The 27,809-nt window shown below is 43.2% G+C and overlaps 1 protein-coding gene across 4 annotated transcripts in view; it reads right to left on the bottom strand.

Moving 5' to 3' along the window:
- TMOD1 (tropomodulin 1) overlaps positions 1–27,809 on the bottom strand; it is a 147,972-nt gene that overhangs the window by 22,219 nt on the left and 97,944 nt on the right. For all 4 annotated transcript variants that reach the window (XR_011320853.1, XM_069766764.1, XM_069766747.1 and 1 more), the window contains exons 5-7: positions 21,040–21,129; positions 12,801–12,931; positions 5,321–5,428 (exon numbers count right to left, since the gene is read on the bottom strand). Coding sequence is in view for 3 of the 4 variants with exons in the window: in XM_069766764.1 (XP_069622865.1) it covers positions 5,321–5,428; positions 12,801–12,931; positions 21,040–21,129 (329 nt within the window). In the remaining variant the exon portion in view is untranslated. The remainder of the gene's footprint in view (positions 1–5,320; positions 5,429–12,800; positions 12,932–21,039; positions 21,130–27,809) is intronic.

The raw sequence follows: 27,809 nt of genomic DNA, 5'->3' as shown, positions 1-27,809 counted from the left end.
ACAGGCCACGCAATATATAACAGTGGCCACGCAGTATATAACACAGCCCAAACAGTATATAACACAGCCCACGTACTATATAACACAGCCCATGCAGTATATAGCAGCCACACAGTATATAACACAGGCGACGTAGTATATAACACAGTCCACGCAGTATATAACACTGGCCACGTAATATATAACACAGGCCATGCAGTACATAACACTGGCCACGTAATATATAACACAGCCCACGCAGTATATAACACTGGCCACGTAATATATAACACAGGCCACGCAGTATATAGCACTGGCCACGTAATATATAACACAGCCCACGCAGTATATAACACTGGCCACGTAATATATAACACAGGCCACGCAGTATATAACACTGGCCACGTAATATATAGCACAGCACACGCAGTATATAACACTGGCCAGGTAGTATATAGCAGCCACGTGGTATATTACACAGCCCACGCAGTATATAACACTGGCCACGTAATATATAACACAGCCCACGCAGTATATAACACTGGCCACGTAATATATAACACAGCCCACGCAGTATATAACACTGGCCACGTAATATATAGCACAACCCACGCAGTACATAGCACAGCCCACATAGCATCTAACACTGGCCAGGTAGTAAATATCACCCACGCGGTATATTACACAGCCTACATAGTATATAGCAGTGTGGGCACCATATCCCTGTTAAAAAAAATAATTAAAATAAAAAATAGTTATATACTCACCTGCCGGGATCCAATCCAGCGAAGCTGTGGCGCAGGCGATGAGCGCGCGGCTGCCGCCATCTTCCGTTCCCAGAGATGCATTGCGAAATTACCCAGAAGACTTAGCGATCTCACGAGACCGCTAAGTCTTCTGGGTAATTTCGCAATGCATCTCTGGGAACGGAAGATGGCGGAGGCCGCGCACGGCTCAGTGGACTACGGAGGGTGAGTATAGCAGGTTTTTAGTTTTTATATTATTTTTAACATTACATCTTTTTACTCTTGAGGCTGCATAGACTGCATCAATAGTAAAAAGTTGGGGACACACAGGGTTAATAGCAGCGGTTACGGAGTGCGTTACCCGCGGCATAAAGCGGTCCGTTACCGCTGGCATGAACCCTGTGTGAGCGGTGACTGGAGGGGAGTATGCGGGCGCTGGGCACTGACTGCGGTGACTGGAGGGGAGTATGCGGGCCCCGGGCACTGACTGCGGTGATTGGAGGGGAGCATGCGGGCGCCGGGCACTGACTGTAGTGACTGGAGGGAAGCATGTGGACGCTGGGCACTGACTGCAGGGGAGTAGGGAGGGACTAATCGGACTGTGCACGTCAGCGACGTGGGATTTCCGTTATGGAAGTTGCAGACAGAAAGACGGAAGAACCCCTTAGACAATTATATATAGATATTGAGTATTGCAATTTATGTAACTTTTAATATCATAACTGCAATAGAACACAAACCTGGCTCTTGTGTAAAGGGTTCTACAAATGTGGTGGCAGAAGATGTAGAACGCGTACATATGCAGTAAATACTAACATTTTTCACAATCAAGATAATTCTTGCAATTATGATATTGAAAGTTACATAAATTGCAATACTCAAGATGTGATACCTATCATTAATTGCTCTACATGTCAAAAATGTACATTGGATACACATCATGATAACTTAAATCTCGTATATCCAAATGTCACAGGTATTATCAGTACCAACACTGCAACCCGCACTATATCACAAGCATCAAAACATTTTATTTCACAACATAATAGACAAATTTCTTCATTGCAGGTTTTTGGTATAGAAAAAGTCATTAGACATAATAGGGGTGGAAATCATGTGAGACGACTATGCTTTTTGGATCTAAAATTTTGACATCCGCGTGCTTTTTGGTTTAAATATGCACAGGGACATTATGTTTCACCATTAATTATTTCTCACTCATAAACAGGATTAATTTTTAATTGTAAATCAGATATTTTTATTTCTGTTTTGTAATGTATTTGCATTTGCCTTGTATACACTGGAATTGCACATTTATCTGAGTTTTTCATTTCAGATTGCGAGCACATATCCTACACAACATACTGGGCTGAAACATCTGCATGTAATTACAGCCAGCATTTAGTATTTGCTCACACCCTGGCATGAGAGCTGTGACAAAGAATGTCGGAGTTGCATTCGAAACGCATGGCATTGCCTGTCTACCCCTTCAACCCACCCTCCAGGGATGTAACATTTTAAGAATTTTTTCTAAATAAACACATTGCTTTTACCTAGAGCTGGATACAAGATTTTTTTTCTCTGGACTAATCACCTCTGGACTAATCATGTCTCTATGGTCCCAGGACAGCCATTAAAACTATGTTTTCTCTGAAATATCACAGAGATACACACAAGATTTTCCTGGCTGCAATTGTACAGCCAGGCTCTGTTTCATGTTGCTCATGGTTGAGGCAGCATGAATCTAGTGACAGGCACCCTTTAACTATACACGCGGCATAGAGTAAGGTTACGATCACACTCAGTGTTGGACTGGGCTACTAAGAGCACACCAGTAACCAACTTCAGGACCCGACTTTTCAACTACGGTACATGCAAATGTGACATTATCCTCCATCACTAATTTCTATAACAATGAACTGGGCAGATAGTTAAATGGATAAGATCCTGCCTTTGTCTGTACACAGTGATTCAAGTACATACTGTAGTTCCAAGTACTACTCATGTAAGAAGGTGGTGGCCCACTCCTGCACAGGGGTCCACCGGAGGATTCCCCTGTTCTCTTGTTAGCTAGTCAAAGCATTGTCACACTTTCAGTATTTGGTGAGTATTTTACATCAGTATGTGTAAGCAAAAACCAGGAGTGGAACAATCAGAGGAAAAGCCTAAAGGTACCGTTACACTAAATGACTTACCAACGATCACGACCAGCGATACGACCTGGCCGTGATCGTTGGTAAGTCGTTGTGTGGTCGCTGGGGAGCTGTCACACAGACAGCTCTCTCCAGCGACCAACGATCAAGGGAAAGACTTCGGCATCGTTGAAACTGTCTTCAACGATGCCGAAGTCCCCGGGTAACCAGGGTAAATATCGGGTGACGTCACCGCTGTGCTCTGCTTTACGGCCGACCGGCGCTGACACAGTCAGTGCGGGAAGCTGACGCCGGGGGACGTGACAGACATCGGAATGTGAGTATGTACTGTTTTCTTTTTTTTTTTTTAACTTTTACAATGGTAACCAGGGTAAATATCGGGTTACTAAGCGCGGCCCTGCGCTTAGCAACCCGATATTTACCCTGGTTACCAGTGAACACATCGCTGGATCGGCATCACACACGCCAATTCAGCGATGACAGCGGGTGATAAGCGACCAAAAAAAGGTCCTGATCATTCCCAGCGACCATCGATCTCCCAGCAGGGGCCTGATCGTTGGTCGCTGTCACGTATAACGATTTAGTTAACGATATCGTTGCTACGTCACAAAAAGCGTGACGTTGCAACGATATCGTTAATGAAATCGTTATGTGTGAAGGTACCTTAATATAAACACGTCACCACTTTTGCATGATCACCCACTACTGGTTTTGGCTTTCAAACACTGATGTTAAATACTGACCAAACACTGATGGTGTGACCTTAGCCAATACGTGCTTTCACACTGTGTTTTGGAGCCCATTCGCTGGTCCCGTCAGGGCTTACGTCCAAACCACCCACAAAATGGTATTCGGGCACATGCACTGATGGGACCATTGATGCTAATGGTGCTGACAGAGTGAACGTGTGCTCTATCGTGAATCATTTTCAGGCGTATGCGCCTACTGGAGGCGGACACTCAAGCGTAGTAGACTGTGTCTGCGCGTCCATTTCCAGTAGGTGTAAACCCCTGAAAATGATACACAACAGCGCGCACGCTCACTCTGTTGACACTAATACAGTCTATGATCTTGTTGGTACATACGCACAAATCAAATTTAGCGGATGGTTCAGACATAAGCACCGACAGGACAAACGAACGGGTGTCAAAACGTTGTGTGAAAGAACATGTAGGAATTCTTTTGTAAGATCATGGGGGTCCTACACCCTGTAGACCATTGACCAACTATTAAGGCCAGTTTCACACGTCAGTGGCTCCGGTACGTGAGGTGACAGTTTCCTCACGTACCGGAGCCACTGACACACGTAGACACATTCAAATCAATGCATCTGTGCAGATGTCATTGATTTTTTGCGGACCGTGTCTCCGTGTGCCAAACACGGAGACATGTCAGTGTTCGTGGGAGCGCACGGATTACACGGACCCATTAAAGTCAATGGGTCCGTGTAAAACACGTACCGCACACGGACGTTGTCCGTGTGCAGTCGGTGTGCCGTGCAGGAGACAGCGCTACAGTAAGCGCGTCCCCCCCACTGGTGCTGAAGCCGCGATTCATATCTTCTCTGCAGCAGCGTTTGCTCTAAAGAAGATATGAATAATCCTTTTTTTTTTTTGTTTTTCGTGCTTAAAATAAAATAAAGGTCCATGTCCCCACCCCCTGTGCACCCGCCCACTGTTCTTAAAATACTCACCCGGCTCCCTCGCTGGCTGGCGCTGCTTCCTGTCCTGGCCGAACCTTCTACTGTATGAGCGGTCACGTGGGGCCGCCGATTACAGTCATGAATATGCGGCTCCACCTCCCATAGGGGTGGAGCCGCATATTCATCACTGTAAATGAGCGGCACCACGTGACCGTTCATACAGTAGAAGGTGCGGCCAGGACAGGAAGCAGCGCCAGCCAGCGAGGGAGCCGGGTGAGTATTTTAAGAACAGCGGGCGGGCGCACAGGGGGTGGGAGGGGGGTGGGGACATGGACCTTTATTTTAAACACGAGAAACAAAAAAAAAAGGATTATTCATATCTTCTTTACAGCAAACCCTGCTGCAGAGACGATATTAATCGCGGCTTCAGCACCAGATGCAGGGGACAGCGCTAAACTTTAGCGCTGTCTCCTGCACGGTGTGTGTGGTACCCAGTGGGCACACGGGCGGCACGTGTGCCACACTGATGTGCCACAGAAACGCGCGGGCACACGGACACGGATAATTCCGGTACCGATTTTTCTGGTACCGGAATTATCTGGACGTGTGGGACTGCCCTAACAGTGTAAACAGTGTATGGAGCAGAACAGCACAGCTCAGTGCACTATCTAGTGGACTATTCCTTTCCATAGAAGATATCAGCTAATAGGTAACCAATAAAGATAGGTTATCAATATACTAGTAGTAGACAAACCTCCTTAATGCCTTTACTAAAATGGCAGTTAAGTTCAATTACTTACAAATGCAACAGGATCATTGCTCCTTGTTCCCACAATGCTGAACTTCTTCACACAAGTGTTATTCTTCATTGCTTCAGCATAATCTTTTAATGTAAGTATAGGAATGTTCTAGAAATGGAATACCAGTTGGAAAAAAATGAATGATGATCATTTTGATGTAAAGTTATTTGTATCTTTGAGATATGCAGTACAATTAATACAAAAATTATCTGCAAGCACTAATAAGTCTAAGTGGGTTCATAAAATTGGAGTATCAGAAAATACATCACAGCTTATCTTTTAGGGTATATGCCCACAATCTACAGGGTGGGCTATTTATATGGATACACCTAAATAAAATGGGAATGGTTGGTGATATCAACTTCCTGTTTGTGGCACATTAGTATATGTGAGGAAATTGTTCATGTAGGAATGCTCTGACCTGACACCCATAATGTGGTGGTGCACCATCTTGGGTGTCAGGTCCGAGCAGGGCCGTATTTAGAGTTTCTGCTGCCCTAGGCACTTTTAGTGCTGCCTCCCCCATTGGTGAGTATGACAGTATCGGCATAGACTTTGGCAAGAAACGCTGATGTGAAAGTAGCCGTTTGCAGCAGATCGGGCAGTTTTTCTGCATCTGCCGCGTAACGGATCTCTTACGGCAATACTGCGTTTGGCCTCATTCATTCCCCATGGGATTTGTGGCACTTGCCGCGTGATCTGGCAAATGTGGTACCATACCTCCCAACTTTTGAAGAAGGGAAAGAGGTATAAAGTTTGCATTGCACTACGTGCGCTGCGGCAAATTTTAGGCCACACCTCTAACCACACCCATTTCACAACTAGTCACACCCATATCCACGTCCCAACCACACCCACTTAGCACTGCTGATCATACTGTTTCATATACAAAAATTATAAACAAAAATAAATATGGCCACACCGTGCTCCATACTGTATAATGGCAACACATGATGCTCCATACTGTATAATGACCTCACATGATGCTCTATACTGTATAATGGCCACACATGATGCTCCATACTGTATAATGGCCACACATGATGCTCCATACTGTATAATGGCCCCACATGATGCTCCATACTGTATAATGGCCACACATGATGCTCCATACTGTATAATGACCCCACATGATGTTCAATACTGACTAATGGCCCCACATGATGCTCCATACTGTATAATGGCCACACATGATGCTCTATACTGTATAATAGCCACACATGATGCTCTATACTGTATAATGGCCACACATGATGCTCAATACTGTATAATGGCCCCACATGATGCTCCATACTGTATAATGACCCCACACGATGCTCAATACTGTATAATACCCCCTCCCATCTTGTATGCGTGGCTCATCTCCCTCCCATCCCATATGCATGGCTCATATTCCCCCCCTCCTCCTGTATGCATGGCTCATATTCCACCCCTACTGTATGCATGGCTCATATTCCCCCCCTCCTGTATGATGGCTAATATCCCCCCTCCTGTATGCATGGCTCATAATTCCCCCGTATGCATGGCTCATGATTCCCCCCACCTCCTGTATGCATGGCTCACATTCCACCAAAACCTCCTGTATGCATGGCTCATAATCCCCCCCTCCTGTATGCATGGCTCATAATTCACCCCCCCTGTATTCATGGTTCATAATTCCCCCCCCCCCGGCCGTATGCATGACTCATATTCCACCACCACCCCCTCCTGTATGCATGGCTCATATTCCACCACCGTCCCCCTCCTGTATGCATGGCTCATAATTCCCCCCCTGTATGCATGGCTCATATCCCCCCCCTCCTGTATGCATGGCTCATAATTCCCCCCCTGTATACATGGCTCATATTCCCCCCCTCCTGTATGCATGGCTCATAATTCACCCCCACCTCTTGTATGCATGGCTCATAATCCCCCCATATGCATGGCTCATCTCTCCACCCCCCTGCTCCTTCTCGCATGGCTCTGCTCCCCATCCTCTTTCTTCCCCCCGTCCCTCATACTCACCTGTCCCACACCACGTGGCCGCGATGACATCCCTCTGGCTCTGTCCCGACTCCTTCTTCCTGAGTGAGCGGCCATGTGGTACCGCTCATTAAGGTCATGAATATACACATCGGTCGGTCGGGAGGTGACCCAGGACTTTAAAAAAAAAAAAAAAAAGCAAACCTTGCTCAGGTACCGCCCCCCCCCCGCATCGTCCCTGCCTTAGGCATGTGCCCTCAAGTGCCTAGTGGCAAATACGGCCCTGGGTCCGAGCATTCCTACATGAACAGTTTCCTGCAAAGTGGATTGGTCATCATGGGCCAGTTGAATGGCCACCAAGGTCTCCCGATCTGACCCCCTTAGACTTTTATCTTTGGGGTCATCTGAAGGCAATTGCCAAAGCTGTGAAGATACGAGATGTGCAGCATCTGAAACAATTGATACTGGAAGCCTGTGCTAGCATTTCTTCTGCAGTGTTGCCATCAGTGTGTTAAGAGTGGGTGAAGAGGGTTGCATTGACAATCCAACACAATGGGCAGCAGTTTGAACACATTTATAAGTGGTCATAAACTTGTAAATAACTCATGAAAGAAAAAAGTTATGTTAAAACCAAGCACACCATTGTTTTTCTTGTGTAATTCTCAATAAATTTGATGCATCACATGACCATCTTCCCATTGAAAAAAATAAAGTTGGGTCCAAAATGGCAGACTTCAAAATGGCCACCATGGTCACCACCCATCTTGAAAAGTTTTCCCCCTCTCATGTACTAATGTTCCACAAACAGGAAGTTGATATCACCAACCATTCCCATTTTATTCAGGTGTATCCATATAAATGGCCCATCCTGTAGAATAGCAGCGTTTTGGATGCAGCTCACCTGCAAAGTATACAAAATACTGCGTTGTAGGTTACAAGCACAGTGGATGGGATTTCTATAAATCCCATATCAACTGTGCTTCAATTTGACACTGCGTAAAATCACCCACGGTGGGATTTCCGAACCACAGCATGTCAATTGTCTGCAGCGGAGATGCTAGCCTCCACTGTGTAGTGTCACCCATATCCATTCATTGCATGCGCTAAATCCGCACGGTTCAGTGAACATACAGTTAGGTCCATATATTTTTGGACAGAGACAACATTTTTCTAATTTTGGTTATAGACATTGCCACAATGAATTTTAAACAAAACAATTCAGATGCAGTTGAAGTTCAGACTTTCAGCTTTCATTTGGGGGCATCCACATTAAAATTGGATGAAGGGTTTAGGAATTTCAGCTCTTTAACATGTACCAACCTGTTTTTAAATGGACCAAAAGTAATTGGACAGATTCAATAATTTTAAATAAAATGTTCATTTTTAGTACTTGGTTGAAAACCCTTTTTTGGCAATGACTGCCTGAAGTCTTGAACTCATGGACATCACCAGACGCTGTGTTTCCTCCTTTTTGATGCTCTGCCAGGCCTTCACTGTGGTGGTTTTCAGTTGCTGTTTGTTTGTGGGCATCTCTGTCTGAAGTTTAGTCTTCAATGCTTCTCAATTGGGTTGAGATCAGGTGACTGACTTGGCCATTCAATAATATTCCACTTCTTTGCTTTAATAAACTCCTGGGTTGCTTTGGCATTATGTTTTGGGTCATTGGTCGTCGTTTCATACTACAGATGGACAATCAGTTTGGCTGCATTTGGCTGGATCTAAGCACTCAGTATGGCTCTGAATACCTCAGAATTCATTTGGCTGCTTCTGTCCTGTGTCACATCATCAATAAACACTAGTGACCCAGTGCCACTGGCAGCCATGCATGCCCAAGCCATCACACTGCCTCCACTGTGTTTTACAGATGATGTGGTATGCTTTGGATCATGAGCTTTACCACGACTTCGCCATACTTTTCTCTTTCCATCATTCTGGTAGAGGTTGAGCTTGGTTTCATCTGTCCAAAGAATGTTCTTCCAGAACTGTGTTGGCTTTTTTAGATTTTTTTTTATCAAAGTCCAGTCTAACCTTTTTATTCTTGATGCTTATGAGTGGCTTGCACCGTGCAATGAACCCTCTGTATTTACTTTCATGCAGTCTTCTCTTTATGGTGGATTTGGATATTGACATGCCTACCTCCTGAAGAGTGTTGGTCACTTGGTTGGCTGTTGTGAAGGGGTTCTCTTAAACATGGAGATTATTCTGCGATCATCCACCACTGTTGTCTTCTGTGGGCGCCCAGGTCTTTTTGCATTGATGAGTTCACCAGTGCTTTCTTTATTTCTCAGGATGTACCAAACTGTAGATTTTGCCACTCCTAATATTGTAGCAATTTCTTGGATGGGTTTTTTCTGTTTTCTCAGCTCAGGGATGGCTTGTTTCTACCCGCATAGAGAGCTCCTTTGACCGCATGTTCACTTCACAGCAAAACCTTCCAAATGCAAGCACCACACCTCAAATCAACTCCAGGCCTTTTATCTGCTTAATTGAGAATGACATAACGAAGGGATTGCCCACACCTGTCCATGAAATAGCATTGGAGTCAATTGTCCAATTACTTTTGGTCCTTTTAAAAACAGGGTGGCACATGTAAAGGAGCTGAAACTCCTAAACCCTTCATCCAATTTTAATGTGGATACCCTCAAATGAAAGCTGAAAGTCTGATCTTCAACTGCATCTGAGTTGTTTTGTTTAAAATTCATTGTGGTAATGTCTATAACCAAAATTAGAAAAATGTTGTCTCTGTCCAAGTATATATGGACCTAACTGTATGCAGATTTAACTGAGTGATTAGAGCGCAGTATTTTGGATGCAGCGAAAATACTCAGCGTCCAAAATGCTGTTATATCCTGATCGTGGGGTACGTAGCCTAACAGAATCTGAGCTGTATGGAAGCGAGGCCGTGCCCACTGGCCAGGAGTATATACAGTATACCATAAATACCCTTCATTCCTGAGTCAGAAACTGGCGACTAAGTTCATAAGTCTACAGTCACACAGCGTGTGACCGGACAACCCTTTTAAGCAAGGTCTTCGGCACACAATAATGCAGAAAGAATAATTTAGAGAGAGAATAAGTAATAAACTATTCACCTAATTTTACTGCAGATTTATCCTGCTTAAAATGCAGGGTTTTTAAAATTTGTATTGAGTTCAACCCTTCTTTTTATCGAATAGCAGACATAATATAGCCTATGCATCCTTGTTTTGAAGACCACCAAAGAAAAGCGAAGTTGTGCAAACTTGGTCAAATTCATGGAATAAACTCATAAATTTCTATGAACGGATCCATGACCTGAGTGGCAACAAATCGGCATTGCATCTGTGCTGTCTGTTAAAGACCAAGGATGTGTGAAGTCAGCAATAGAATGAGAGAGAGATTACAGTACAGAGCCTTCTGTACTTATTTAGTTTAATAGAACCGTATTATAGGTACACTTTCCTATAACACATTTCTATTTAAAATCCTAAACAGCCATGAGATGATAAGCAGCGTTTTCCAACCACCCACAAAATTCCCATACAATCTGTATGATGGAAGGCGTTACATCTCCACCATGAACAATAACTAACTTTAAAAGGCCACCATTTAAAAATCCTGCATTTTGAGGGATGTCTCAAGGATTTGGAATAACCAAAAATGTCCATTATTTTAAACTATGTAAAAACATCTTTTTGGAATTATCAAGATCTAAAGCTACACTTAACAACCGTGGGTGTCAGTAAAACTTATTTCTGTGTATCAGAATATTCCTCACTAATATACTGTGTGTAAGTTGCACAATCATGATTTGTTAAAAAACACACAAAATATATCTGTGAAGTTTTAATGATGTTTTAGGACTCTTAAAACTATGTGAATTAATCTAACTGTCCTATGCAGGACAATTGGCTATAAATGAAGCAGTAGATACTGCAGTGGCTTTAGCCTTTAATGTGCTGATATCTTCGCAATTTTTAGTCCATGTCACGCCTGTAATTAACATCATAGGTAGACCACAAATATGAGAATCAAAATTAGAAAACAAATCCAGAAAATTACCTTGACTGATCTGGCAAGATTTATTTTGCAAATTATGGTGGAAAATAAGTATTTCGTCACCTAAAAACATGCAAGATTTCTGGCTCTCACAAACCTGTAACTTCCTCTTTAAGAGGCTCTTCTGTCCTCCACTCATTACATGCAGTAATGACACCTGTTTGAACTTGTTATCAGTATAAAAGACACCTGTCCCTAACCTCAAACAGTCACACTCCAAACTCCACTATGGTGAAGACCAAAGAACTGTCAAACCTGGTCCCTGCACCCGGCTGGGAAGACTGAATCTGCAATAGGCAAGCAGCTTGGTGTGATGAAATAACTGTGGGAACAATAATAAGAAAATGGAAGACACACAAGACCATTGATAATCTCTGTCGATCTGGAGCTCCAAGATCTTACCCAATGGGGACAAAATGATCACAAGAACGGTGAGTAAAAATCCCAGAACTACATGGGGGGACCTAGTGAATGACCTGCTGGGACCACAGAAACAAAGGTTACCATCAGTAACACACTACGCCGCCAGGGACTCAGATCCTGCAGTGCAAGACATGTCCCCCTGCTTAAGCCAGTACATGTCCAGGCACATCTGAAGTTTGCTAGAGAGCATTTGGATTATCCAAAAGAGTATTGGGATATTGAATTATGGTCTGATGAAACCAACGTAGAACTGTTTGGTAGAAACAAAACTCATCATGTTTGGAGGAGACTGAATGCTGAGTTGCATCCAAAGAACACCATACCTACTGTGAAGCATGGGGGTGGCAACATCATGCTTTGGGGCTGTTTCTCTGCAAAGGGACCAGGACGACTGATCCGTGTACATGAAAGAATGAATGGGGCCATGTATCGTGAGAATTTGCGTGCAAACCTCCTTCCATCAGCAAGGGCATTGAAGATGAAATGTGGAAGGGTCTTTCAGCATGCTAATAATCCCAAGAAAACCACCAGGGCAACGAAAGAGTGGCTTCGTAAGAGGCATATGAAGGTCTTGGAGTGGCCTAGCCAGTCTCCAGATCTCAACCCCATAGAAAACCTTTGGAGGGAGTTGAAAGTCTGTGTTGCCCGGTGACAAGCCCAAAACATCACTGCTCTAGAGGAGTTCTGCATGGAGGAATGGGCCAACATACCACCAACAGTGTGTGCCAACCTTGTGAAGACTTACAGAAAACGTTTGACCTCTGTCATTGCCAACAAAGGGTATATAACAAAATATTGAGATGAACTTTTGTTAATGACCAAATACTTATTTTCCACCATAATTTGCAAAATAAATCTTGCCAAATCAGACAAGGTGATTTTCTGGATTTGTTTTCTCATTTTGACTCTCATAGTTGTGGTCTACCTATGATGTCAATTACAGGCCTCTCTCATCTTTTTAAGTGGGAGAACTTGCACAATTGGGGGCTGACTAAATACTTTTTCCCCACTGTATATTATAATTGTATAACATGCATTAAAGCTTAAGACTATGTACCCTTATATTGTTAAGATTTACGTCCTCTAGGTCAGCATCATTGTTTTTTATCCGTTCCAATGTTTCCTCCACATCTGTTGAATTAGGTTCTTCATCAGGAACAGGCTTATATTGTGTTGGCTTAATCACACCTATATAAAGATTAGCACATACCAACAGACATAAAAGAAAAGTCCAATATACCAAGAGTTTATTAACCCAAATTCAATCTTTATTAGTTAGATAAAATTAAAAAATAACAATAAAACTAAGTGATGCTATGAATATGTGAGGATATATAGTATGTCTTTACACCAGCTAGATACAGAGAAGCCAGTAGTGCTAATACAACTATAAGGTAATACCTTGCAATACAGTCACTTAAAATATACATCTATACAGACCAGGTCCACATGACATAAAACAATGTAATTAGTGACCAGGTTGAAGTATAAAAGTGACTGTGCAAAAATGGTGTACCTATAGGATTCGCATGACACATATGAGGTCCACATGACATATGTGACTACAATGTAATTAGTGATCAGGTTGAGGTATAAAAGTGACTGCAAGTATGGTGTACGTATAATAGGTAGATGAGGCACTTGCGTGTAATGCTGCTGGTTGAGATTCGATCGTCGGGCGACTAGCACAGCAGTTTGAATTAATTCAACCAGTGATGCCAGCTAGAAAGAATGGGCAGGATTATGGGTGGGGAAGGGTTGAATATTCATTTTGCATTCACATATCGCATATTATAACAATGTTACTTACCAGAGGATCGCATTGCAATCCTTGGACTGGCTATCTGCTCTCCTGGCATGAGCGTGACAGCTGTTACTCTCAGGTCAGAAGAGCAGACAGTCAGTCCGAGAATTGCAATGTGATCCTCGTGCATACAGCAGCCTGACAGAATCAGTGACGCCAGAGCAGAGTTGTGGGTGAAGTACTGTATGAGCGGGAGGAGGGGCGAATATTCATTTTCCATTTATATATCATTGACTTGCTGGCACAAGACAATAAATTTGTCCGGGGCTTACATCAACACAATGGGCCAACATACAGAAACACAAGTTACATATCCTGCAGGGGCTGCCAGGATACTATTAGTATACTACCCAAAAATGAACTGACATATTGCCTTTAAACTCTTATTTGGGCTGCTGGCAAAATGAGGTGACATGCCATATGTAAAATAGAGACCTGTCTCGGAGGATGCAGAAAAGCGTAGAGAACTTCTGCGAGCAGCATTAGCCAGAGTTCACATTGGCACCTGTCTGGTAATGCAACATGACCCAAAAATTATCAATGTTTAGACTCATATTGTCAAGACTCAAACCCAGCAGCTCTTGTACACCAGTCAGCAGTTCTTCCCTCTGAGCTATTCAGCTCGCTGGACAGTTGCTTGCTAAACCAGATACTATTACCTGTGTTGTTTCTGATTGTCTCCACCCTGAGTTCCTGATTAGCTCCACCCTGATTGAACATCCTACTTAAACCTGGCATTGCACCTCCTTCCTTGCAAGATTATTGAGCTCCCAGCCTTTAGTCTAGCTTCCTTTCACCTGCTCCTTCATTCCAAGATTATACTGCTGCTACCGTGTACCGACTCCTGGCTATTCCTGACAACCCTACCTGCTGATCCTTTAACTTCATTACGGCTCCTGTATACCAACCCCCTGGCTATTACTGACTACACTACCTGCCGATGCTGCCCCTAGTGGTTGCAATAAAACTACTCCAAACCAGGTCAGTCCATAACACGTATAGTATAGCCCTTGTAATAAATCTGTGTGTTCATAAAACAATATATGCATCAAAGACACAGAGCTAAGGACCTTATTACACTACTAGATGGTAGCCGGATTCTAACGCATCGGGTATTCTAGAATATGTATGCGTAGTGTATAGCACAGCCCACGCAGTACATTGCGCAGCCCAAGCAGTATATTGTGCAGCCCACATTGTATATTGTGCAGCCCACGTAGTATATTGCCCAGCCCACGTAGTATATTGCGCAGCCCACGTTGTATATTGCGCAGCTCACGTTGTATATTGCGCAGCCCAAGTAGTATATTGCGCAGCCCACGCAGTATATTGCCCAGCCCACGTAGTACATTGCGCAGCCCATGGTGTACATTGCGCAGCCCACATAGTATATTGCGCAGCCCACGTTGTATATTGCGCAGCCCACGTAGTATATTGCACAGCCCACGTTGTATGTTGTGCAGCCCAGATAGTATATTGCGCAGCCCACGTAGTATATTGCCCAGCCCACGTAGTACATTGCGCAGCCCACGGTGTACATTGCGGAACCCACGTAGTATATTGCGCAGCCCATGTTGTATATTGCGCAGCCCACATAGTATATTGCTACATGTTCACAGATCGACCAGAAGAAGAATCCAATTTCACCTGTCAGAAGTGTAGACTAGTGGCCCTTTTAGAAGAAAAGGTGCGGGGTCTGGAAGAAAGAATAGCAACTTTGAAACTCATCAAAGAGAATGAAGACTTTCTAGACAGAACAGAAGCATCTCTACTGGTCACAGAAGGTGCAAAAAGTGTCAGAGAACCTCCAAAAGCAGATGAGTGGAAGCATGTGACCAAAAGAAGCAAGAAGACCATGGAGAAATCACCAACCACACAACTGAAGAACCGATATCAAATCTTTGTAGAGGATGAAGATGGCACACCTAAGAATGAAGCAATACCAGCAAGCAAAAAAGAAAAGGGCACACAGCAACAAGTGACAGCAAAAAGTACAGCCAAGAAGCAACGAAGAGTGGTGGTGGTGGGAGACTCACTACTGAGAGGCACCGAAGCAGCCATCTGCAGACCGAACATAACTGCAAGAGAAGTATGCTGCCTTCCAGGTGCGATGATCAAGGATGTGACCGATAGGATACCAAAGCTCTTCAGCTCCAAGGACGTCCACCCATTTCTTCTGATACATGTTGGCACCAATGACACGGCAAGGAAGGACCTACCGACAATCTGCAAGGACTTTGAAGAGTTGGGGAAGAAAGTAAAGGAACTGGATGTACAGGTAGTTTTTTCTTCTATCCTTCCAGTAGACGGGCATGGCACCAGGAGATGGAACAGGATCCTTGATGCAAACAACTGGCTAAGACGATGGTGCAGACAACAAGGATTTGGATTCCTGGACCACGGTGTGAATTACTGGTATGATGGACTCCTCGCCAGAGACGGACTACACCTCAACAAACCTGGGAAACACACATTCGCCAGAAGACTCGCTACACTCATCAGGAGGGCGTTAAACTAGAAGAAGAGGGGACGGGAAGAAAAACATTAGACTCGAACAAAGACGACCCAGGAAAACATATTCAGAAGGGAGGTAAGAACATTTCTAAAACAATCCACAGTGAGGAGATTGGAACAAAACAAAATCCTCTAAACTGCATGCTCGCAAACGCCAGAAGCCTGACAAACAAGATGGAAGAACTAGAAGCAAAAATATCTACAGGTAACTTTGACATAGTGGGAATAACCGAGACATGGTTAGATGAAAGCTATGACTGGGCAGTTAACTTACAGGGTTACAGTCTGTTTAGAAAGGATCGTAAAAATCGGAGAGGAGGAGGGGTTTGTCTCTATGTAAAGTCTTGTCTAAAGTCCACTTTAAGGGAGGATATTAGCGAAGGGAATGAGGATGTCGAGTCCATATGGGTTGAAATTCATGGAGGGAAAAATGGTAACAAAATTCTCATTGGGGTCTGTTACAAACCCCCAAATATAACAGAAAGCATGGAAAGTCTACTTCTAAAGCAGATAGATGAAGCTGCAACCCATAATGAGGTCCTGGTTATGGGGGACTTTAACTACCCGGATATTAACTGGGAAACAGAAACCTGTGAAACCCATAAAGGCAACAGGTTTCTGCTAATAACCAAGAAAAATTATCTTTCACAATTGGTGCAGAATCCAACCAGAGGAGCAGCACTTTTAGACCTAATACTATCTAATAGACCTGACAGAATAACAAATCTGCAGGTGGTTGGGCATTTAGGAAATAGCGACCACAATATTGTGAAGTTTCACCTGTCTTTCACTAGGGGGACTTGTCAGGGAGTCACAAAAACATTGAACTTTAGGAAGGCAAAGTTTGAACAGCTTAGAGATGCCCTTAATCTGGTAGACTGGGACAATATCCTCAGAAATGAGAATACAGATAATAAATGGGAAATGTTTAAGAACATCCTAAATAGGCAGTGTAAGCGGTTTATACCTTGTGGGAATAAAAGGACTAGAAATAGGAAAAACCCAATGTGGCTAAACAAAGAAGTAAGACAGGCAATTAACAGTAAAAAGAAAGCATTTGCACTACTAAAGCAGGATGGCACCATTGAAGCTCTAAAAAACTATAGGGAGAAAAATACTTTATCTAAAAAACTAATTAAAGCTGCCAAAAAGGAAACAGAGAAGCACATTGCTAAGGAGAGTAAAACTAATCCCAAACTGTTCTTCAACTATATCAATAGTAAAAGAATAAAAACTGAAAATGTAGGCCCCTTAAAAAATAGTGAGGAAAGAATGGTTGCAGATGACGAGGAAAAAGCTAACATATTAAACACCTTCTTCTCCACGGTATTCACGGTGGAAAATGAAATGCTAGGTGAAATCCCAAGAAACAATGAAAACCCTATATTAAGGGTCACCAATCTAACCCAAGAAGAGGTGCGAAACCGGCTAAATAAGATTAAAATAGATAAATCTCCGGGTCCGGATGGCATACACCCACGAGTACTAAGAGAACTAAGTAATGTAATAGATAAACCATTATTTCTTATTTTTAGTGACTCTATAGCGACAGGGTCTGTTCCGCAGGACTGGCGCATAGCAAATGTGGTGCCAATATTCAAAAAGGGCTCTAAAAGTGAACCTGGAAATTATAGGCCAGTAAGTCTAACCTCTATTGTTGGTAAAATATTTGAAGGGTTTCTGAGGGATGTTATTCTGGATTATCTCAATGAGAATAACTGTTTAACTCCATATCAGCATGGGTTTATGAGAAATCGCTCCTGTCAAACCAATCTAATCAGTTTTTATGAAGAGGTAAGCTATAGACTGGACCACGGTGAGTCATTGGACGTGGTATATCTCGATTTTTCCAAAGCGTTTGATACCGTGCCGCACAAGAGGTTGGTACACAAAATGAGAATGCTTGGTCTGGGGGAAAATGTGTGTAAATGGGTTAGTAACTGGCTTAGTGATAGAAAGCAGAGGGTGGTTATAAATGGTATAGTCTCTAACTGGGTCGCTGTGACCAGTGGGGTACCGCAGGGGTCAGTATTGGGACCTGTTCTCTTCAACATATTCATTAATGATCTGGTAGAAGGTTTACACAGTAAAATATCGATATTTGCAGATGATACAAAACTATGTAAAGCAGTTAATACAAGAGAAGATAGTATTCTGCTACAGATGGATCTGGATAAGTTGGAAACTTGGGCTGAAAGGTGGCAGATGAGGTTTAACAATGATAAATGTAAGGTTATACATATGGGAAGAGGGAATCAATATCACCATTACACACTGAACGGGAAACCACTGGGTAAATCTGACAGGGAGAAGGACTTGGGGATCCTAGTTAATGATAAACTTACCTGGAGCAGCCAGTGCCAGGCAGCAGCTGCCATGGCAAACAGGATCATGGGGTGCATTAAAAGAGGTCTGGATACACATGATGAGAGCATTATACTGCCTCTGTACAAATCCCTAGTTAGACCGCACATGGAGTACTGTGTCCAGTTTTGGGCACCGGTGCTCAGGAAGGATATAATGGAACTAGAGAGAGTACAAAGGAGGGCAACAAAATTAATAAAGGGGATGGGAGAACTACAATACCCAGATAGATTAGCGAAATTAGGATTATTTAGTCTAGAAAAAAGACGACTGAGGGGCGATCTAATAACCATGTATAAGTATATAAGGGGACAATACAAATATCTCGCTGAGGATCTGTTTATACCAAGGAAGGTGACGGGCACAAGGGGGCATTCTTTGCGTCTGGAGGAGAGAAGGTTTTTCCACCAACATAGAAGAGGATTCTTTACTGTTAGGGCAGTGAGAATCTGGAATTGCTTGCCTGAGGAGGTGGTGATGGCGAACTCAGTCGAGGGGTTCAAGAGAGGCCTGGATGTCTTCCTGGAGCAGAACAATATTGTATCATACAATTATTAGGTTCTGTAGAAGGACGTAGATCTGGGGATTTATTATGATGGAATATAGGCTGAACTGGATGGACAAATGTCTTTTTTTCGGCCTTACTAACTATGTTACTATGTTACTATGTTACTATATTGCGCAGCCCACGTAGCATATTGCGTAGCTCACGTTGTATATTGTGCAGCCCACGTAGTATATTGCGCAGCCCACGTAGTATATTGCGCAGCCCACGTTGTATATTGCGCAGCCCACATTGTATATTGCGCAGCCCATGTTGTATATTGCGCAGCCCACGTTGTATATTGCACAGCCCACGTAGTATATTCCACAGTCCATGTAGTATATTGCACAGCCCACGCAGTCTATAGCAATGTGGGCACCATATCCCTGTTAAAAAAATTAAAATAAAAAATAGTTATATACTCACCCTCCATTGGCCCCCCCGGAGCAGAGCGGTTACCGACGCTCCTCGTGCGCTCCGGTCTGAAGAGTGCATTGCGGTCTCGCAAGATGATGACGTAGCGGTCTCGCGAGACCGCAATGCATGGAGCGGTCACCGGGACGTCGCGAGGAGCGTCGCTAACTGCTTCGCTCCGGGGGGCCACCGGAGGGTGAGTATATACCGTATTTTTCGCTTTGTAAGACGCTCCGGATTATAAGACGCACCCCAAATTTTGAGGAGAAAAATAGGAAAAAACTTTTTTTAATAAATTGGTGGGGCGTCTTATAATCCATGCGTCTTATTACTTACCAGGGGTTGTGGCTGTGGTGGATCAGGGTCCCAGGGTCGTTGCTGGAGGCAGGAGTGGAGCATTGCTGCAGGCTGGGATGAGGGGGTCTGCAGGGGGCTCCTGTGCTGCAGGGGGGCTCCTGTGTTGCAGGCTGGGATGAGGGGTCTGCAGGGGGGCTCCTGTGCTGCAAGCTGGGATGAGGGGTCTGCAGGGGGCTCCTGTGCTGCAGGTCTGTCTCCGATGCTGCAAGGCCATCTCCGGTGCTGCGGGGGGCTCTGCCGACATTTTGTGAAAGGCCAGAGCCCCCAGCAGTTCGTCCATGCGTTCCTGTATGACTGACTCCGGGAAAATGGCCGCCGGAATCTCGAGAGATGAGATCTCAGCGCTGAAATCTCGTCTCCCGAGATTCCGGCGGCCATTTTCCCGGAGTCAGTCATACTGGAACTAACTCCGGGAAAATGGCCGCCGGAATCTCGAGAGATGAGATCTCAGCGCTGAAATCTCATCTCCCAAGATTCCGGCGGCCATTTTCCCGGAATTAGTCATACTGGAACGCAAGGACAAACTGCCGGGGGGCTCTGGTCTTTCACAAAATGTCGCCAGAGCCCCCCGCAGCACCGAAGCCTCCAGCATCACCCGGGGCAGCAGCGGACAACCCCGGCGGCGGGCAGTAGCGGCGGCGGACACCCCCTCATCCCAGCCTGTAATGGTAAGCGGTATATCCGCTTTGTTAGACGCACCCACATTTCCCCCCCAAATTTGGGGGAAATAAAGTGCGTCTTACAAAGCGAAAAATACAGTAACTATTTTTTTTTTATTATTATTTTTAACATTAGATCTTTTTACTATTCATGCTGCACAGGCAGCATGAATAGTAAAAAGTTGGTCACAAAGGGTTAATAGCAGCGTTAACCGAGTGCGTTACACCGCGGTCAACGCTGCCATTAACCCTGTGTGAGCGCTGACCGGAGGGGAGTATGCGGGTGCCGGGCACTGACTGCGGGGAGGAAGGAGCGGCCATTTTCTTCCGGACTGTGCCCGTCGTTGATTGGTCGTGGCTGTTTTGTCGCAACTAATCAACGACTTGGATTTCCATGACAGATAGAGGCCGCGACCAATGAATATCTGTGACAGACAGAAAGACAGACAGAAAGACAGGCAGACAGACGGAAGTGACTCGTAGACAATTATATAGTAGATAACACAGCGGAAGTGGTGCATTTAAGTAGAAGTGCTGACTTTCAAGAAGAGGAGAGCATGAGCAGAAGTCCAATGTACTCTCTAAAAAGCTGACAAATTATGGTGGCATTTTTGTTATTAAAGTGCTGAAGCAAACTTACTGTTAAGTCCTTCTTTGTTCACTATATTGCTACTGGCGAGGGCTTCATAATACTGCTGGTTACTCATCAGCGTGTGCATTCCCAGGATAGCTGTAAGAGATCAAGATGCAATATGAAAATAAATATACATACTCACACATTAGAGTGTGGTTAGAGGTTAGAGTGCACCTGTAATTTCATTAAAATGTAAAATAAATGCATCAGCTTGTAAGCTCTGGTGTTTGTTATTATGTACCGAATGGTTTTGGAGCACATACCTGTGACATTTTCAAGCACACACCCCCTAAGTTTCCGCACGGTTACCATTCAAAACGGTTCCCAAAGAATGTAATAAAATGGCACCTGTTATGTAATTCAAATGGCAGCCTGTCATATTCATGTGTCAAGACAGGCTACAGTCTGAAGAAAGATAGTTCCTGAAACCTGGGTCTCAATGACATAGGAGCTTTACTGGAAGTAAGCATACCCCTGTGAGTAAAGGGCTGTGATATCAGAAGAAATAAATCTTCTGCTCAGCAGTTAACCATTAGCTTGCTAATTGCATAAGCCTCTGTCATTGATATGCAAGTCTTCTTTTAACCATTAATGTGCTACAAGTCCTGGATACAAGGCCTGGAAAAACTATGCAGCTAATTAATTCTATTGAGAACTCTGCTATTAGAAGTGTAAATAAAGAGCAAAGACAACAAATTCTGGATGAAAATAGGAGCAAGAAAAACCAACTGCAACTTAAAATGTGTCTATACAAATGCACAAAGCATGGGAAAAACAAGGAGAGTAGGAGCTGCTAACACAGGAAGAAAGATATGTCATAGGCATCACTGAAACTTGGTGGGTTGATACACATGATTTGAATACAAACCTTGAAGGGTACAACTTATTTATAAGAAACAGGCTTAATAAGAGGGGAGGAGGTGTTGCATTGTATGTTAGGAAAGTGTATATCTACACAGAGATCCAAGCTTCAGAGAATAGCAGCTCTGTAGAAACTGTTTGGGAAAGAGTAGGAGAGAAGAACAGAAAAGACACTATTGTAGGTGTTTACTATAGGCCACCTGAACAGACTGAAGATAGGAATGTAATTAAGAAAACACGGCACTTCTGGAATTCTGGTGGTGGACAAGTAGGATAACCAAATCCCGTCAGCTGCGATGTAGAAATACTTAGCACTCGTATAGGTGTGTTCAAGAACTTATTTATTGAGTGAAGAAATTCCTGAAAAATGAGACGTTTCAGTCAATACCTGACCTTCATCAGTCATCTGGATAGAGGAGATCTGTGTGGCAGCACACTGTGTGAGAGTCTGCAGAGTCACTGCTAAGACAGGAAGCTGTTATGATCTGGTGGCCTAGGAGCAGCATGAGACATACTCTGGAGAAGGTGGTACCTTTACTGACCGCAAACTCTGAACTAGCAGCGCAACTAGAAGTAGCCGTGGGGGGTACCTAACACTCCCTAGACCCCTCGACACAGCCTAAGAACTAACTACCCCTAAAGACAGAAACGGGAAAACTATCTTGCCTCAGAGAAAATCCCCAAAGGATAGACAGCCGCCCACAAATATTGACTGTGAAAGGAGAGGGAAATAACATACGCAGACATGAAATCAGGATTTAGCATAGGAGACCATACTAGCTAAAAAGGAAGAATAGGACAGAGTACTATGCGGTCAGTATTAAAACTCTAGAAAATATCCACCACAGAAAATACAAAACACCACATCTGACTAAAGACATGGAGGGTATATCTGCATCTCCAGAGACACAGCAAGGCTGCAAAAAAAATCCTTCACAGACAAAGCTGGACTAAACAATAACAAGGAAATGCATAGACTATAAGGTCCACAGCAGGTGGACAGCAAAAACAAGGCCAGAACTTATCTTTGAAGAAATGAACAGCAGACCAGGAAAGACCAAGTATGGATGTGAATCCTCCAAAAACAATGGACAACTGGCACTGACTAAAGGATAAAGCAGGACTTAAATAGCCCAGCCCAAATTGCAAAAAATGGATACGCCTGATAAATGCTGCGATCCAACTACCGCAGCACTACCACTCATAACCTCCGGAGGGAGCCCAAGAGCAGAATTCACAACAGGAAGCGCAGGTATTGACTGAAACGCCTAATTTTTCTGGAATTTCTTCACTCAATAAGTTCTTGAACACACCTATACGGGTGGCAAATATTTCTATATCACAGCTGAAAATAGGAATTCATTTTTTTTACATCAGATGTCTGTTCTCAAAAAAGTACGACACAGTGATCATTGGAGATTTCAACTATCCAGATATTTGTTGGGAATCTCTAAGGCAAAAGTAATGAGTTCAGAAAATTATTCTCTTCTCTCTCTGAAAACTTTATCTTTCGAAAAGGTACATGAGAGAGCAAGAGGAGCTGCCATCTCTGACCTAATTTTTATCAAAAGGGGGGAAATGGTTGAGAAAGTAAAGGTGGCTCGGAATTTAGGAGGCAGTGATCATACTATCTTTGAATTTTGGATAAGAGGAGGAAGGCCTGTGAGGACTCAGACTTTAAGGTTGAACTCCAGAAAGGAAGATTTTAATTAACTTAGAACCAATGTAGAAAAGGTCCAATGGCTGGATATTCTAAAGGACAGAAATGTCCAACAACCTCCAGCCATGCAGCAAAAGCTAACTCTGACAAAAGTGTTAACACAAGAAAGCTTCCAGGAGCTCTCAACTGAGCAGAATATTATCTGCACTGCTAAAAGAAACGTACAACATTTAATATGAAGGTGACGTGCTTCTAATCACGACAGGAGTAGGAAAAATCAGACGCTGCGGTCTTATGGCTCCTCTCTGTCGTGGTAAAGCCATAACAGATTAATTACATCCTAGAGTACTAAAAGAGATAGCAGAGGAAATTGTAGAACCACTAGCCAGAATCTTTAAAAATTCCAGGAGAACAGGAGAAGTCCCAGAAAATTGGAGAAGGGCAAATGTTGACCCTATCTTCAAAAAAGGAAAGAAGATGGAGCCAGGAAATTACAGGCCAGTAAGCAATACTTCTATACAAGGAAAGATATTTCAACAAATTATTAAACTGCATGTATGTAAGTACTTGGATAAGAATACAGAAATTAACCAGAGCCAGCATGAGTATGTGGTAAACAAGTCATGCCAGACAAATCTAATTTCCTTTTATGATGGAATCACTGACTGAGTAGATCATGGGAATGAGCTAGTATATTTTGACTTCAGCAAAGCATTTGATAAAATATCTCATTCTATCCTTATTGAAAAAATGATCAAGTATTGAATTGACAAGGCTATGGTTAGGTGGATTAATAACAGGCTCAGTGATCGCACTCATAGAGTGGTAATAAATGGCTGCAAATCCAATTGGAAGAGTGTATCAAGTGGGGTACCACAAGGCTCTGTCTTGGCCCCAGCATCATACAACATTTTATAATGGTCTAGATAAGGGAACTGAAGGTAAACCAATCAAGTTTGCAGATGATGCAAAGCTAGGAGGGATAGCTAACACTAGAGAAAGATTCAGAATGATCTAGATAAGCTTGAACAATGGGCTAATAGAATAGTATTTAACAGGGAGAAATGCAAGATATTATATTTGGACAAGAAAAAAGAAAATTACATTTACAGAATGGGAAAAATAGCACTAAGTAACAGCACACATGAAAAAGACTTGGGTATGCTAATAGACCACAGTCTGCACATGAGTCAACAGTGTGATGCAGCAGAACAAAATAAAAACACAGTTCTGGGATGTAAGAGAAGCATAGAGTCTAGATCATGTGAAGTAATTATGCCCTTCTACTCCGTCTTGGTCAGAGCTTATCTGGCATACTGTGTCCAGTTCTGGGTACCACATTAAAAACATGAAAAACTGGACCAAGTTCAGAGAACAGCTACCAGGATGGTGAGTGGACTGCAAACTATGTCCTACAAGGAATGGTTAAAGGATCTGATAATGTTTAGCTTGCAAAAAAGAAGGCTCATAGGAGACTTAATGGTTTTCTACAAATCTCTGAAGGGATGTCACAGTGTAGAAGGATCATCCTTATTGTCATTTGTACATGGAAGCACGAGAAGCAATGGAATAAAACTGAAATGGAGAAGATACAAATTAAATATTCGAAAAAACTTTTTAACAGTGAAGGTGATGAATAAGTGGAACAGGCTGCCATGAGAGGTGGTGAGTGTCTTGTTCCGCTTGTTTGCCTGCTGTCCTGTGTACGCTGCTGTCCTATTCCTTGCTGATCCACTTGACATCCAGCTCTGCTGTGCCACTGGCATTGGTCCATGTTGACCACCTAGACGGTTGAGAGAATCTACCTCAACAAGTGAGCCACATACAATCCCAGTTTAATGAGTTCATGAACCCAAATAAAACAAAAACAGATTGTATGTAGGATGTAGAACATGTAGTTGTTTTTGAGAAAAGGGCCTATCCAGTCCCGAAACACATAAATAAAATACTTGAATTCTACCCTCGTGCTTGGAGCAAGCATCATTTTTTAAACTCTTTTTATTGAAAGATACCACAGAATAATACAACATGTATATAACAACGCAGTACAGTTAGCACTGGGCAGCCCGCCACAGGGCGATTATTAATAGGCTATGATCCAGATGCTTTGCATTCTCTGTGTGAACACTGTCGCATGCAGATTATCTGCTTGCACTGGTGTGTTAAACGGCCAGTCCCTGATTGTAGGCTGGCTGTCTCATTTGGTATTACCGCACCTGTGTAGTCTTCATCTTTACTTGGGCCCGCTGCACCATGATAGTGCATTTGATTTGAGGCCTAGACAGGTAAGAATCTTTGCCTGTTGTTTTAGTGTTTTCTCAAGTATATAACAATGCAGTGTAAAGTCAGAGTAATCCATATAATCACCATTCACAGTGACCAGTGACATAGATATGATGCTACACTTCCAATAATAAACAAACAAAACAAATAAAACATAGCATTTAACATGATGTACTTTATAAAAAATTGCACAGTCAAACCACCAGGTTCTTTATCAGAGTTTTTGAGCTCACACTAAGTCAGGTTATAATAGACATACATTCCCAAGCCCATACATGGCATCACTTTCATGCTCTGGAAGGGATATACTTCAGGGGATATACTTCAGGGGCCATATCGAGATTGACGAAACCATGGCACCAGGGGGCAGGTGTGTCAAGGGCAAGTCACACCACCTTTCCCAAATCCTGTGGAACTTCTGGGGACATCCTCTGTTTCTATATAATATGTTCTCATATGGAATTATAGTGTTCACTAGTTTTTTCCATTGATTAATCGAAGGAGATTCCCCCCATCCACCTCAATGCTATCGCTTTTCCAGCAATAAACAGAACTTCCCGGAGAAATATTCTATCATAATGGATCCACATCTCTTCATCCACAATATCCAGAACACACAACTCTGGACTACATTCAATTGGTATCCCAATTATCCGCTCTAATGTAATTATTACTTCACCCCAATATCTTTGTATAATTCTACAATTTCAAATGAGGTGCCAAAAGTCTGCTACAATTCCCCGCATCTATGACATTCGCCAGTTACCCCTCTACCAAATCTATATAGTCTGCTTGGGGTCAAATAGGATTGGTGAAGCATATACTGTATAACTGAGTTAACTTGTTATTTGCAGCAGGTGACACCATTATATGTGCCTCTAGGGCATCATTCCACTGCTCATTAGTGATAGAAGGGATTAAGGCCCCTTTCACACATCAGTTTTTTGCTATCAGTCGCAATCCGTCAAATTTGGAAAAAAACTGAATCCGGCGACTGATGCCACAGATCCGTTTTTTTTCTCATAGACTTAGCGACGGATTGCAATGGATGGCCTCATGTTTCATCTGTTGTTTGCCGAATCCGTCGAAAATTGTTTGTCCGGTGGCCAGAGACAATTATTATTATTAGACATTTTTATAGCGCCATTTATTCCATGGCGCTTTACATGTGAATACGAGGCAAATATAGACAAATACATTAAACATGAGCAGATAACAGACACACGAGTACATAAGGAGGGAGGACCCTGCCGGCGAGGGCTCACAGTCTGCAGGGGATGGGTGATGAAACACTAGGAGAGGGTAGGGCAGGTTGCGCGGCGGTTCAGTAACTTCAGGATCACTGCAGGCTGTAGGCTTGTCGGAAGAGGTGGGTCTTCAGGTTCTTTTTGAAGGTTTCTATGGTAGGCGAGAGTCTGATGTGTTGGGGTAGAGAAAGGACAAAGTGACAAAGTGACGTTTTCCGTGTACGTCGAAAAAACGGACAGCGACGATACGTCGCCGTCCGTCGTTTGCGCAAATGGAAGCCTATGGGCGCCGGATCCATCAAATGACGGAATTGGCAATGGATTCCATTTTTTTTTTTTTTTTTTAAATTCGTTTATTTATTAAACATAGAATAAAATTACAGCATACATATTTGTCCTTGTCATTAATCTGCATGGTTACATTACAGGGATTGGAAAGGACAGAACATACATATGTCAATCATTTTACTTTTAGAAAAACAGTCAGAACATAGGGTTCTTAAACTACAACCCAACTAAACCTCCAAAACTTCTACACCGCCACTTGACCAAAGCCAAATACATTATTTATTTTGTTCTTTTCCCATTGCGCAATATTTGCGGATCAAAGGACCAGGTAAACCACATTTCTCCCATTTGATCAGGTCACAAAGTGAGATGAGAGGAATTCCATCTATCCCAAATTTTACTGAACTTATACGGGCAGCCCCTGTTTTGGTAAAGAG

The sequence above is a fragment of the Ranitomeya imitator genome, chromosome 1 (genome assembly GCF_032444005.1).
Source record: "Ranitomeya imitator isolate aRanImi1 chromosome 1, aRanImi1.pri, whole genome shotgun sequence".
Taxonomy (NCBI): Eukaryota; Metazoa; Chordata; class Amphibia; order Anura; family Dendrobatidae; genus Ranitomeya; species Ranitomeya imitator.
Note: the sequence above shows the minus strand (reverse complement) of the source record. Positions and strands in the feature narration are given on the sequence as shown.